Source organism: Somniosus microcephalus, chromosome 8 (assembly GCF_052327205.1).
Source record: "Somniosus microcephalus isolate GS21.2 chromosome 8, FLI_Smic_1.0, whole genome shotgun sequence".
NCBI classification, from domain to species: Eukaryota; Metazoa; Chordata; class Chondrichthyes; order Squaliformes; family Somniosidae; genus Somniosus; species Somniosus microcephalus.
The window spans coordinates 242,669,175-242,683,862 of record NC_140994.1 but is presented as its reverse complement, the minus strand read 5'-3'; the positions used below and the strand labels follow the sequence as shown (position 1 = coordinate 242,683,862).

General features: G+C 50.6%; 1 protein-coding gene across 3 annotated transcripts in view; it reads left to right on the top strand.

Moving 5' to 3' along the window:
- The window catches only part of LOC147114219 (E3 ubiquitin/ISG15 ligase TRIM25-like), a 58,240-nt gene that overhangs the window by 13,475 nt on the left and 30,077 nt on the right, over positions 1-14,688 (top strand). For all 3 annotated transcript variants that reach the window (XM_085995884.1, XM_085995882.1, XM_085995885.1), the window contains exon 2: positions 13,365-13,460. In XM_085995884.1, coding sequence (XP_085852010.1) covers positions 13,365-13,460 — 96 coding nt within the window. The remainder of the gene's footprint in view (positions 1-13,364; positions 13,461-14,688) is intronic.

Sequence of the window (14,688 nt, the reverse complement as noted above, 5' to 3'; positions counted from 1 at the left end):
TTGACTTTTCTGCACACATAAGTGGACAACCTCTTTTCCATTGCGGTTTCTCCCTCCGCACCACTGTTTGTCATATCGCATACTGTCGCCGATCCTCCTACCTGGCTCGCCATTTCTGTAGGGGGTTTTGGTTTGGGGTTTTTTGTCTGGTCAGTCAGTCATGTGCCTGAGCTGCCCCAGCCCCGTGCGGTTCGAATCGCTTCCCCCTTTTAGTTCTGAGCACCGGACTTATTTACGAGTAGCGATATAGACAAACGAGGCCAGTGGTTCAGTGCAAAGAAAACCAATGTTTATTAAAATAGAGAAACAATTACTATACAGAGAAAATCACTATGGATGCAACACAATTACACTTAGCGGGGGAGGAGAAACAGACACGTCAAGAGAAAATGACTAAAATGACACTTTAGCAATTCCCCTTAACTCCACCCTTTACGCCTATCTAGGTTGTCTTGTGATGGGCCAGAAAATTGAGGCTCACCAGTCTAGGATGTTGAAACGCTTGCTCCGTGCCCTGTTGCCTGCCGATGCTTTTAGGTTTTCACCGCCCAAAGCAGAGATACCCCAGTAATTCAAACATAACTGCGGGTGTCCTACTTCCCTGGACGGGCTCTTCATTGACGATCCTCTCGCTGGGTTGATGATACGGTAGGGCACTGGAGGCGAGGCGAGAGAGAGAGAGATGGCTTCCCGAGGGACTAGTTATACCCTTCCTGGTAGCCCTTATCTCCCGCCAGATCAGCTCATTTCTTTTGTCTGACCTGGACGTGTTGAAGCTCATACAAAGGGTACCGATCTGGGCCCATCGACCTGAATGGCCGGTTAATCGGTTTTAAACGTCTTATCAGTCTTCCCCTTTGTCCAACTGGTTTTGTGATGGGGCCATTCCAGTTTGAATGCCCCGTTGATCATTTGCAAACAGTGTTGATGTTCTCTAACGAAGGTCTGAATGCAGCTATGCTTGTCCCATTACATATTGAATAGGCCTTGCTTGCTCTTGATTGCTTGTGCAAACAACCTTGATGGGTTTTAATCAGAGGCCCGAATGCCACTGGGTTTGCTTCTCATGCATAAATGCAGAAGGTCTGTCTGCATTCTAATTTCTGGAAAATTCCTTCTTTGTCAGTCCAAACTGAAACTTACAGGCCTTGGCCATGAGGCTGACTGCAGCCATCTTGTTGAGCCCTGGAGCCCTGGATTTTAAACTCAGTCCAACCAGGGTTTTTTTAATAAATCAAAAGTAAATCTTCGGGGGAGACATGAAATTTGCGAATCCTTTCAAATGCCCCCAGCAGGAGGCGGGGCTACTGGAAGCACAACCCTTCCCTCTGGGGGGGACTCCCATTCAATATCGCGGCTCCATGTGCAACAGCGCCACGAGCGTTGGCACATAGCGAGGGGGTACTGCAGGCCTCCCTCCCCTGATTAAAGGGGAGGGGCCTAGCGCAGCTTGCACCGGGGCCCAGCTGGACCACCAGGGAGCGGGGTATCGGCAAAAGAGCCCGGCACTCAAGAGGCGTGTTGGGCTGACCGATCGCGGCCAGCACCCCGCAGGAGGAGACGAGAGGGGGCAGGTGCTGGCAGGCGGCCCAAAATAAAAGTCCGCCCAGCACCTGCCCTTTAATTTGCTCCGCCGCGGCCGCAAACACAGCGTAGATAGTTTACCTTTGTCACAGTCTCAGAGGATGGCATTCATGAATTTGATAAGAACCATTTCGGTACTGGGGCAGGGGGAGGAACCTGATTGGAGAGATTCAAACATGGAGTTCCGGGAATGATGGGCACGGTTTTGGGAGGCGACAGCACGTTCCAGGACTTTGGAGAGAAAAGGGAGGTTGGAGATGGGGAGATAGTTTTGCAAGGACAGAGGGTTCAAGGGTTGATGTTTTGAGGCGAGTGGTGATGACGGCAGATTTGAAGGAGAGGATAACAGTACCTGAGGAGAGAGAACTGTTAACAATATCAGTTAACATGGGAGCCAGAAAAGGAAGTTGGGTGGTCAGCAGTTTAGTAGGGATAGAGTCGAGGGAGCAGAAAGTGGGTCTCATGGACAAGATGAGGTCAGCGAGGTCAGGAGGGGCGATCGGAGAGAAACTGGAGAAAGATGTGAGTTCAGGGCTCGGGCAGGGGGGAACCTTAGAGGAAGTTTGGCCTGGTTGTCTAGGGGAAGGAAGGGAAGCGGCAGAGGCAGCTGATTGGATGGTCTCAATCTTAGAGACAAAGATGTTCATGAGCTCCTCGCACTTGTTATTGGAGTTGAGTGTGGAGGAGACGGGAAGAGGGGTTTAAGAAGACAGTTTGCAGCAGAGAAAAGAAGCTGGGCATTATCTTGGCATTCCATAATAATCCTGGAATAGGAAGCAGTTTTTTCAGACGAGAGCAGGACCTGATAATGCTTTATGTGCTCCAGCCAGATCTGGCAGTGAATCCTAAGGCAGTTGTCCGCCATATCTGTTCAAGCCTGCGTCCCTTGGACTTAAGGGAGTTGTGATGAGGGCCATACTGGGGGAACGGCCAGGGTGAGAGAGATAGTAATGGGTTTAATAGGGACTCGGGCATCAAAGGGGGTGGTGAGGGTGTGATTAAACAGATCGGTAGCTGCAGAAATAACATGGTGAATGGAGGGCTAAAGGCTGGACAGTTGGGATTTTGGAAGTGCAGTTGTAAGTGAGTTGGGAGAGAGTTTTTTCAAGGGGCGGACACAGAAGGAAGTAGAGTTGCGGGGGGAGGGGACAGGGGTGGAAGGCGGATGTGGGTGGAGAGCGATACGAGGAAGTGGTCAGAGATGGCCTTATCTGTCATTGACACGATGGGAGTACGAGGCCACGTGAGATGGCCAGGTCAAATCATAAAATGGCCATGAATGGGTTGAAGCCGAGCTTTTGAGAGGCAAAGTCTTGGTCCAAATCGTCACCACGATGTGACATTTGATGTCTACTGATGTCTGCAGATGAGGTCTGGAACTCTAAACACTGTTGGATCTCCGCCCGCACCAACACTTTTCCAGCAGAGGTCGCTCCGTAACTCTGTGAAACCATTTTTATGTCAAGGCTACTCTCGGTAATCCTGCACCATTAACACTCGCAGTCCCGAAAAACAGAAAATCCACTGTGGCTCTTCTAGAGAGTCCAAGGGGTTAATTCGTCAATTCATGATTTCCTTCTGTCACCCTGGGGAAATATCCACTCAAATTAAGAAACTTCAAATTAAACAAAGCCCAAAATCTGTTTCCATTCAGCAATGTGAAAGTTGTTGCTTGGTGAATTAAAGCAGCTGTCAGCGGAAGGGGTTAAGTGCTTTGTGTGTTTATAAGGAGGCGGAGCCAGATATGGTCAGACTGGCGCAGCTTGTGTAACACAGCTTTCACCTGAAGCTCAAAGCATCGCCCAGAGAAAAGGAACCAAACTCCAAAAGTCTCAGTGCCGTCAAAACCTGCACAAAGATCCTGATACAATTCAATTCTGGATTAACTTTAAACACAGTCTTGTCAGGAAAGGCAGCTTTTCAGTTGGTTCATCTCATTTAAACTGCAGAAAGCGAGAGCAGTTTTGAGCTGAAATCCAATTCAAACAAAGCGCTTTGAAGAAATTCCAATTGATGGACAACCCGACCCCGTCCTGCACCTGGAACTTGGGATTCTTCAAAGCTGCATTTTATCTTCTTCTGTAGAAAAACTCTTTGGGGGGAAAATTGGGCTGGTTTGCGCCGCTCGTTAGCGCCCGGGCACGGCGCTGCTAACGCCTCCCGCGAAATTCAGCGGGTGGTTAGCGGCGGCGGTAGCCGGTAGCGCCCCGCGAAGCTGCACCGCCGGCAATTACATCATCGCCGTACACAGCGCCCCGCTCGCGCTCCGGCCGCAAACTTCCCTTTTGCCCCCTGACCTATCGCCGGACGATGTGTCCGACAGGATCAGGGGGCGTTTCTGCAGCGGTGGTGATGCTACTTAAAGGCCAGGTGTCGGGCGGCCATTTGTATTTTGGCCGACTGCCAGCACCTGCCCCATTTCCCTTTGTTTCTCGGGGTGCCGGCCGCGATCGCTCCTCTTGAGTGCCAGGCTGTTTTCACCCACCTCGCTCCCCGGTGGTCCAGCAGGGCCCCGGTGCGCGCAGTGCTAGGCCCCTCCCCTTTAATCAGGGGGGAGGCGAACAATGACGCGGTGCTACGAGCCGCCATGCATGGCGCTGCTACACGTAGCACCGTGAAATTCAGTCGTGGCTCCCCAAGCAGGAGGGGGAGCACTTTCCAGTAGCACACCACCACCTGCTGGGGGCGCTACCACTGAATTTATGAATTCAAAACAGAAGGACTCAATATCTCAAAACTAATACCCGCATGTGTGTACACACACAGAGAAAGCAATGAACAAACTGAAGACAGCCTATGCTTACAGAAAAGACATTGATTAACATGCTTGAAATACTCCCAACATGACGGACAAGATGACAGAGGGTTAAACTGCTTTTCGCTCTGTGAAGGGAAAAGAGGGCGGAGCTGACACCACAAACAAACATCACACAGACACATTGTTAAGAGAGACTTTCAAACAAAAGGAAAGCTGCAGCTTGTTAAACATTCGTAACATTCTTAATGTCAAGCCCTCAGCCAATGGGGATGGTAGGATAGTGATTATGTTACTGGACCAGTAATCCAGATGCCTGGATTTATAATCCCGAGATGTGGTCCAAATCCCACCATGGCAGTTTGTAAATTTGAATTTAAATAAATAAATCGGGAATAAAAAGCTATCGGATAGTCGTAAAAATCCAACTGGTTCACCAATGTCCTTTAGGGAAGGAAATCTGCCGTCCGTACCCGGTCTGGCCTACATGTGACTCAGGACACACAGCAATGTGGTTGACACTTCACTACCCACAACAAAATGAAGCCTCTCGTTAGCGTCCGGGCAAAATTCTAGAGGTGGTTAGCAGCCATGCGTAGCGTAGTATGTCCAGTTCTGGTCAGTCCAACAACAAGTACTGTGTCCAGTTCTGGTCAGACCAACCTCGAGTCCTGTGTCCAGTTCTAGTCAGTCCCACCTCGAGTACTGCGCCCAGTAGTGGTCAGTCCCACCTCGAGTACTGTGTCCAGTTCTGGTCAGTCCCACCATGAGTACTGCGTCCAGTTCTGGTCAGTCCCACCATGAGTACTGTGTCCAGTTCTGGTCAGTCCTACCATGAGTACTGCGTCCAGTTCTGGTCAGTCCCACCTCAAGTACTGTGTCCACTTCTGGTCAGTCCCACCTCGAGTACTGTGTCCAGTTCTGGTCAGTCCCACCTCCAGTACTGTGTCCAGTTCTGGTCAGTCCCACCTCGAGTACTGTGTCCAGTTCTGGTCAGTCCCACCTCGAATACTGTGTCCAGTTCTGGTCAGTCCCACCTCGAGTACTGTGTCCAGTTCTGGTCAGTCCCACCTCCAGTACTGTGTCCAGTTCTGGTCACACCCACCTCGAGTACTGTGTCCAGTTCTGGTCAGTCCCACCTAGAGTACTGTGTCCAGTTCTGGTCAGTCCCACCTCGAGTACTGTGTCCAGTTCTGGTCAGACCCACCTCGAGTACTGTGTCCAGTTCTGGTCAGTCCCACCTCGAGTACTGTGTCCAGTTCTGGTCAGTCTCACCTCGAGTACTGTGTCCAGTTCTGGTCAGACCCACCTCGAGTACTGTGTCCAGTTCTGGTCAGTCCAACCTCGAATACTGTGTCCAGTTCTGGTCAGTCTCACCTCGAGTACTGTGTCCAGTTCTGGTCAGTCCAACCTCGAATACTGTGTCCAGTTCTGGTCAGTCCCACCTCGAGTACTGTGTCCAGTTCTGGTCAGTCCCACCTCGAGTACTGTGTCCAGTTCTGGTCAGTCCCACCTCGAGCACTGTGTCCAGTTCTGGTCAGTCCCACCTCGAGTACTGTGTCCAGTTCTGGTCAGACCCACCTCGAGTACTGTGTCCAGTCCTGGTCAGTCCCACCTCGAGTACTGTGTCCAGTTCTGGTCAGACCCCCCTCGAGTACTGTGTCCAGTTCTGCTCAGACCCACCTCGAGTACTGTGTCCAGTTCTGGTCAGACCCACCTCGAGTACTGTGTCCAGTTCTGGTCAGACCCACCTCGAGTACTGTGTCCGGTCCTGTTCAGTCCCACCTCGAGTACTGTGTCCAGTTCTGGTCTGTCCCACCTCGAGTACTGTGCCCAGTTCTGGTCAGTCCCACCTCGAGTACTGTGTCCAGTTCTGGTCAGTCCCACCTCGAGTACTGTGTCCAGTTCTGGTCAGTCCCACCTCGAGTACTGTGTCCAGTTCTGGTCAGTCCCACCTCGAGTGCTATGTCCAGTTCTGGTCAGTCCCACCTCGAGTACTGTGTCCAGTTCTGGTCAGTCCCACCTCGAGTACTGTGTCCAGTTCTGGTCAGACCCACCTCGAGTACTGTGTCCGGTCCTGTTCAGTCCCACCTCGAGTACTGTGTCCAGTTCTGGTCAGACCCACCTCGAGTACTGTGTCCAGTTCTGGTCAGTCCCACCTCGAGTACTGTGTCCAGTTCTGGTCAGACCCACCTCGAGTACTGTGTCCGGTTCTGGTCAGACCCACCTCGAGTACTGTGTCCGGTCCTGTTCAGTCCCACCTCGAGTACTGTGTCCGGTCCTGTTCAGTCCCACCTCGAGAGCCGTGATTGAGTCGGCCTCCACCACCCTTTCAGGCAGTGCATTCCTGATACTAACCACTCGTTACACAAAAAAGTTTTTTCGTTTGTCGCCTTTGGTTCTTTTGCCAATCACCTTAAATCTGTGTCCTCTGGTTCTCGACCCTTCCGCCAATGGGAACATTTTCCCTCTATCTACTCTGTCCAGACCCCTCATGATTTTGAACACCTCGATCAAATCTCCTCTCAATCTTCTCTGTTCTAAGGAGAACAAATCCAGCTTCTCCAGTCTATCCACGTAAATGAAGTCCCTCATCCCTGGAATCATTCTTGTAAATCTTTTCTGCACCCTCTCTAAGGCCTTCACATCCTTCCTAAAGTGCCATGCCCAGAATTGGACACAATACTTCAGTTGAGGCCGAACCAGTTTTTTTATAAAGGTTCATCAGAATTTCCACGCTTTTATACTCTATACCTCTATTCATGGAGCCCAGGATCCCGTAAGCTTTTTTATCTGCTTTCTCAACCTGCCCTGCTACCTTCAATGATTTGTGCACATATACCCCATGGGCTCTCTGTTCATTCACCCCCTTTCAGTCAGCATGTTATTTCCAGACCCGAGGGGAATTGCGAGAGCTGCTCATTGCCCGAGTCCCATTAGGAAACGCAAAGTGTTCTTAGTGTCTCCCATATAGGGTTTGGCAAAAGGCTCAACATCCTTGTCTTTACTGGTGTTCACTCTATCCGAGACCACTTGATAGCTGATGCTGTGCCATTGGTGATCCCCTTACCGATACACATACACGTCAATCGAAGCCCTTTCCCTGCTGGTCCGTGTGTGAACCGCCCCGTGTTGACCATGGCCGGGTCTCATTGCTGGTATAACTCGTGACGACACAGTGCCAGTCACCCGAGAGGCTTCTCGATTCACCGAGGGGCACGACGCTGCCCAACACGCCAGCGAGCAATAAGGTCATGGGTCAACCGCGGGAATATATCTGAAAGAGGGAATATATGCTCTTGGTTAATATCTGACAGCACTGAGTGTTTAGGTTGCAAGCGTAAAATATCGATAATCATTGACTAAATCAGGGCTTCAATCTCACTAAATGATCTAATTTAAAGAATAATGGGGAACAATTGGGTCGCGCCCCCTTTGGAGCATTAACTTCGCCGGGTCGCTGCTTTTAGCCCCTCAAAAAAGTTATTGCCCTCTTGCCGGAGATTGAATGGTAACAGCCCCCAGCAGGAGGCGGGGCTACTGGAAGCGCTACCCCTCCCTCTGGGGGGGCTCCCATTCAGTATCGCGGCGCCACATGTAACAGCGCCATGTGTGTCGGCCCAGAGCGAGGCGGTGCTGCAGGCCTCACTCCCCTGTTTAAAGGGGAGGGGTTTGGCAAAGCACGCACTGGGGCCCTGCTGGACCACCGGGGAGCGGGGTGTCGGCAAAAGAGCCCGGCACTCAAGAGGAGTGTCGGGCTGACCGATCGCGGCCGGCACCCCGCAGGAGGCGGCGAGAGGGAGCAGGTGCTGGCAGGCGGCCCAAAATAAATGTCCGCCCGGCACCTGCCCTTTAATTTGCGGCACCCCGGCCACACACACGGCACCCTGACCCTGTCGGACAATCTCTTTAACTGAGACAAACCCTGAAAACAACCTGCGAGAGACTCGCTCGGCCTCATCTCCCGAGGTTTCTCTCGCTCTCTTTTGGAGCTGGCGAGCAGCCAGCAACATGCGAGAGACTCGAGCTTCTCTCTCTCTCTCTCTCTCTGTGTTGGAGCTGGCGGCTCACAGGCTGGTTTGAAATTAACCCTTTCAATCCCACACACACATGTACATTGGGAATTTCCAACTCCAAGTCCTTCTCTTGGTGTTTTTAATGGTTCTCACCTATTCCTCAGGTAGGGAGGGTTCAGGATGTTCCAACTCCCCTCATCCTTTAATCAAAGCAGACAATTCCAAGCTCTGGGTTTTCTGTGACAGTCTCTTAATTAACCGTTTGAACCAACACACTGCACCAATTAGAATGATGAGGGCAATTATCTGGGCTGTGACAAAACTCATTCATATTATTCTAGCCCCTGGGTGCTGAGCTGTGAGGTTAACCATCTCCCACCATGCAACATTCCCAAGGGTAGACGTCTCCTTTTCGGACATTGGGATGTTTTACTGTGCTTTATAAATGCAAGTTGTTGTTGTTGGGCTTTGATTAACAGGTTTTCTCTCTCCAGGTTTTCTCTCTCACCAGATTATCTGATCAGAAGATCGGGGGGGTGTCTGGAGGTCTTTGCTTATCTGCCCCGTGTGGTCCCAATGTCTCTGTTAGCGGCCAGGCTATCTAATACACTTTTCTCATTGTTCAGTATAGATGGCGACAGAAACATCTCCAAGAGAAAGCTATCAATTAATGATTCTCACCTGCACTTTCCTGACTTTCACTATAATGTACTCATGGGTGCCCTCACACATCTTTCAACCACCTGGGGCAATGCCCCTGGACCCCATTTGGTGGGGCAGTTTCTCTGCTTCCATCACAACCCTTCAATCACTGCCTCTCACACCATTTCACTCATCCTATTAATTACCATTTCATCTCATTCCTGAGCTCTGGAGGAATTTTACTGTCCAATACAATATTATCATCAACCCATAAAACACAGAGTAAACGTTCCCAACTTGGGCCAAGTCATCAACACATTTTTGTTTATTATATCATTTCAAAATTATCCCAAATCCAGAGAGCAGTATTGTGGAACTGGCAGGACTTGTCAATGTAATCCAATCCGGCCAATAACCGCCCCATCAGTCTCCTCTCAATCATCAGCAAAGTGATGGATGGTGTCTTCGACAGTGCTATCAAGCGGCCCTTACTCACCAATAACCTGCTCACTGATGCCCAGTTTGGGTTCTGCCAAGACCACTCAGCTCCTGACCTCATTACAGCTTTGGTCCAAACATGGACAAAGGTGCTGAATTCCAGAGGTGAGGTGAGAGTGACTGCCCTTGACATCAAGGCAGCATTTGACCAAGTGTGGCGTGAAGGAGCCCTAGTAAAACTGAAGTCAATGGGAATCAGGGGGAAAACTGTCCACTGGCTGGAGTCATACCTAGCACAAAGGAAGATGGTTGTGGTGATTGAAGGTCATAAGAACATAAGAACATAAGAAATAGGAGCAGGAGTAGGCCAATTGGCCCCTCGAGCCTGCTCCGCCATTCAATAAGATCATGGCTGATCTGATCCTAACCGCCAATCCACTATGACAGGACTATCTCCTGAATCTAACAGAATTAGACACACGAAACAGGAGCAGGATCAGGCTACACGGCCCCTGGGCCCGCTCCGCTGCCCACAGGGCCATGACCGATCCGAACCTAGACTCATGTCCAAATTCCTGCCCGCTCCCCGTAACCCTTAATTCCCTTTTCTTCTAGGAAACTCTCTATTTCTGTTTGAAAGTTATGTAATGATGTAGCTTCGACAGCTTTTTGGGGCAGCATATTCCATGGACCTACCACCCTCTGAGTGAAGTAGTTGCTCCTCATCTCAGTTTTGAAAGAGCAGCCCCTTATTCTAAGACTATGCCCCCTAGTTCTAGTTTCACCCATCATCTGGAACATCCTCCCTGCATCCACCCGATCCAACCCCTTCATAATCTTATATGTTTCAATAAGATCGCCTCTCATTCTTCTGAACTCCAATGAGTAGAGTCCCAATCTACTCAACCTCTCCTCATATGTCCATCCCCTCATCCCCGGGATTAACCGAGTGAACCTTTTTTGTACTGATCATCACAGGCCCAGGACATCGCTGCAGGAGTTCTTCAGGGCAGTGTCCAAGGCCCAACCATCTTCAGCTGCTTCATCTATGACCTTCCCTCCAACATAAGGTCAGAAATGGGAATGTTCACTGATGACTGCACAGTGTTCAGTGCCATTCACAACTCCTCAGATAATGAAGCAGTCCATGCCCGCATGCAACAAGACCTGGACGACGTTCAGGCTTTGGCTGATAAGTGGCAGGTTACATTCGTGCCACACAAGTGCCAGGCAATGACTACCTCCAACAAGCGAGAGTCTAACCACCGCCCCTTGACATTCAATAGCATTACCATCGCCGAATCCCCCACCATCAACATCCTGGGCACACCATTGACCAGAAACTTAACTGGACCAGTCACATAAATACTGTGGCAACAAGAGCAGGTCAGAGGCTAGGTATTCTGTGGCGAGTGTCTCACCTCCTGACTTCCAAAAGACTTTCCACCATCTACAAGGCAAAAGTAAGGAATGTGATGGAATACTCTCCACTTGCCTGGATGAGTGCAGCTCCAACAACACTCACGAAGCTCGACACCATCCAGGACAAAGCAGCCTGCTTGTTTGGCACCCCATCAACCACCTTAAACATTCACTCCCTCCACCACCGGCGTACCGTGGCTGCAGTGTGTACCATCTACAAGATGCACTGCAGCAACTCGCCAAGGCTTCTTCGGCAGCACCTCCCAAACCCGCGATCTCTTCCACCTAGAAGGTCAAGGGCAGGTTTGTTTGAGGGTTCGGGGGAAGCTCTCCTGCTCCTCCAGGCCCACACGCAGTGCTGGAAAAACACTTGCCTGCTGGATCTGGCAGCTCCCACCTCCCTTCAGCTGTGGGGATTCCCGAGCCCCGGGATAGACGGCCCACAGCCGTTAAATCCAATCGCTGCCAAAATCTGAGGCACGGAGCCTGATTTAAATATTATAATTACTGGCCCGCCTCTCCTGAGCGGGTTACTCGGCCCAGACCCAACCCGCCGCCATTAAACCGGAAGGAGGCACCTTCCCCGCTTCTTGTCTCCACCACCAACAGTCTCCTGAAACCCCTCTCCTCTGCCCCACCTCCCTCGCCTCCAACAACAAATGCCAGAAGCTCAGGGACTTCTTTCTCAGCAAGATTGAGGCCATCGTTCAGCTCCCTCTGCCGCTTACCTCCTTTCACCCTAGCCCACCAAACCAAACCATCCCCAAGGTTGCCCCTGCTCTAGCCCTGAACTCACATCTCTCCATAATTTCTCTCCTATCTCCCCTCATGCCCATTCCGTGCTCATCTTGTCCATGAGACCCACCTTCTGCTCTCTTGAACCTCTTCCCACTAAACTACTGACCACCCAACCTCCCTTCCTGGCCCCCATGCTCACTGATAGTGTAAATGGCTCTCATCTCCTCAGGTACTCTTCGGCTCCCTTTCAAGTCTGTCATCATCGCCCCACTCCTCAAAAAAAATCACCTTGATCCCTTGGTCCTCGCAAACTACCGCCCCATCATAACCTCCCTTTCCTCTCCAAAGTATTTGTATGTGTTGTCACCTCCCAAATCGGTGCCCCTCTTTCCAGCAACTCCATGTTTGAACCTCTCCAGTCAGGTTTCTGCCTCTGCCACAGTATTTAAACAGCCCGACTAAAAAGTCCCAAATGACATCCTGTGTGACGATGACCCTGGTGCACTATCCCTCCTCATCCTTCTCGACCTGTCTGCAGCCTTTGACACGGTGTCACACCACCCTCCTCCAACGCCTGTCCTCTGTTGTCCAGCTGGGTGGGACTGCCCTCACCTGGTTCCACTCTTACCTATCCAGTCATAGCCACAGAATCTCCTACAATGGCTTCTCCTCCCGCTCCCGCACTGTTACCTCTGGAGTCCCCCATGGATCTATCCTTGACCCCTCCTATTTCTCATCTACATGCTGCCCCTCGGCGACATCATCTAAAAATCACAACGTCAGGTTCCACATGTACACTGACTCCTCCCAGCTCTACCTCACCATCACCTTTATCGACCCTTCCACTATCTTTGATTTGTCACGCTGCTTCTCCGACATCCAGTACTGGATGAGCAGAAATTCCTCCAACTAAATATTGGCAAGATCGAAGCGATTGTCTTCGGTCCCGGCCACAAACTCTGTTCTCTAGCCACCGATTCCATCCCCCTCCCTGGCCACTGTCTCAGCCTGAACAAGACTTATCGCAATCTCGGTGGCCGATTTGACCCTGAGCTGAGCTTCCGACCCCTGATCCTCAGCATCACGAGGACCTCCTACTTCCACCTCTGTAATATCGCCCGTCTCCGCCCCGCCTCAGCCCATCAGCTACTGACACCCTCATTCAGGTTTTTGTTACCTCCAGACTTGACTGTTCCAAAGCTCTCTGACCGGCCTCCTACCTTGCACCCTCCATAAACTAAAGCTCATCTGAAACTCTGCTGCCCGTATCCTAGCTCGCACCAAGTCCCGTTCTCCCATCAGCCCTGTGCTCACTGACCTGCATTAGCTCCTGGTCCGGCAACACCCTGATTTCAAAATGTTCACCCTTGTGTTCAAATCCCTCCATGGCCTCCCCCGCCCCTATCTCCGTAATCTCCTCCAGCCAATCCCACTCCGAAAACTCTCTGTTCCTCCAATTCTGGCCTCTTCTACATCCCCAACTTCCTTTGCCCCACCATTGGCAGCCCCGCCTTCATCAGTCTAGGCCTTGAGCTCTGGAATTTCCTCCCCAACCCTCTTCGCCTCTCCCTCTCCTCCTTTAAGACGTTCCTCTAAACCTCCCTCTTTAACCCAGCATTTTCTCACCTGTCCTAATGTCTCCTCCTTTGGCTCAGTGTCAATTTTTGTCAGATTACGCTCCTGTGAAGCACCTTGGGATGTTTTACTGCGTTAAAATCGCGATATAAATGCAGGTTGTTAATTTAAACACTTTCCAATGAACTTTACAGGAAGAATTGGAGAGAGAAATCGAGAAGCTTCGGCGAGTCCAGCAGAATTGTTCCAGCAAAGAGCGAGACTTGGGGAGATCAGAAGCTGAAATAAAGGTAGGGAAAAGTGGAACTGGATTTCGAAAGGGTTTCTCTCCCCACTGAGTCAATGAGCACATCAGAAACAGGCCTTCCAAACCAGGCTGGTTCTGTTGGGGCTCAGTCCCAACCAGGAATGGTAGCGTAGTGGTAATGTCACTGGGCTAGCAATCCAAAGACCTGGACTAATGATCCAGGGAAGTGAGTTCAAATCCTACCATGGCAGCTGGGGAATTTAAATTCTGTTAATTTAAAAAAAAACATCTGGTTCACTAATGTCCTTTAGGGAAGGAAATCTGTCGTCCTTACCTGCTCTGGCCTATATGTGACTCTGAAGTTGCTGCAAGTGGAGAATGCCGTCATTATTCTTTAAAGGCTTCTGCTCACAGTCACAGGGGCCTCGCAGTCAAGTATCTTTGGGAGAGGGAATGGTGGAAGCGAAGAAGAGAAGATGTGCGCAGAGCGGGGAGGAGGAGGGCAATGAGGGTTCTCAACAGGAGGCCTTACCCACCTAGGGTCTTCCCAGAGCACTTCTCTTATGTCCATTTAAGTGAGGAGCAGTGTATTAGGAGGCTACACTTCACAAAGGAGGTGGTCACAGAACTCTGCCAGACCTGCAGCCTGAGAGCAGGGTGAACACGGCTCTCCCAGTGACAGTCAAGGTCACCGTTGTAAGGGGTCGTTTTAACGAGCTTGTGGTGTGCGAGATCGGTTTTTGATTTCACACTGCTCGTGAACGGTTCCGAAGCGCTCCCCCCTCACCGGTTCTAGACACTGGGCTTATTGCCAGACCACCTTGATGTGTTGGCCCAACTTGTGACTCGGAAGACAAATGGATCAGGTGAGACAAGGTAAGTTTTAAATCAAAGGTATCTTTATTTTTAAGGAGAATAAAACATAGAGAAAGAAGAAACAATGCAGACAAAAATCATGAACACGCCTCTCAATGGGAACTAAAATTTAACACACAAGAGTTACTTTGACTATCATAATACATCAATTCTAGATCAGCGATATAATAAAACGGGGGTGGAGAAAGCGCACGGCACAACGAAGGATGAATAACACTCCCGAATTACAAAGCCCTTAATATTAAAAACCCTCCCGTCTCTACAGTATACCTCAACTAGATCAGCTAGGTGGAGTTGGGCCTTTATGCTCACCAGGGTTTTAAAAAACTGTCCTTGACCTTGGTGCTCCTGTATCGTCCGGGATCTCCAATCTTCCTTATGGGACCGGCTCCTGA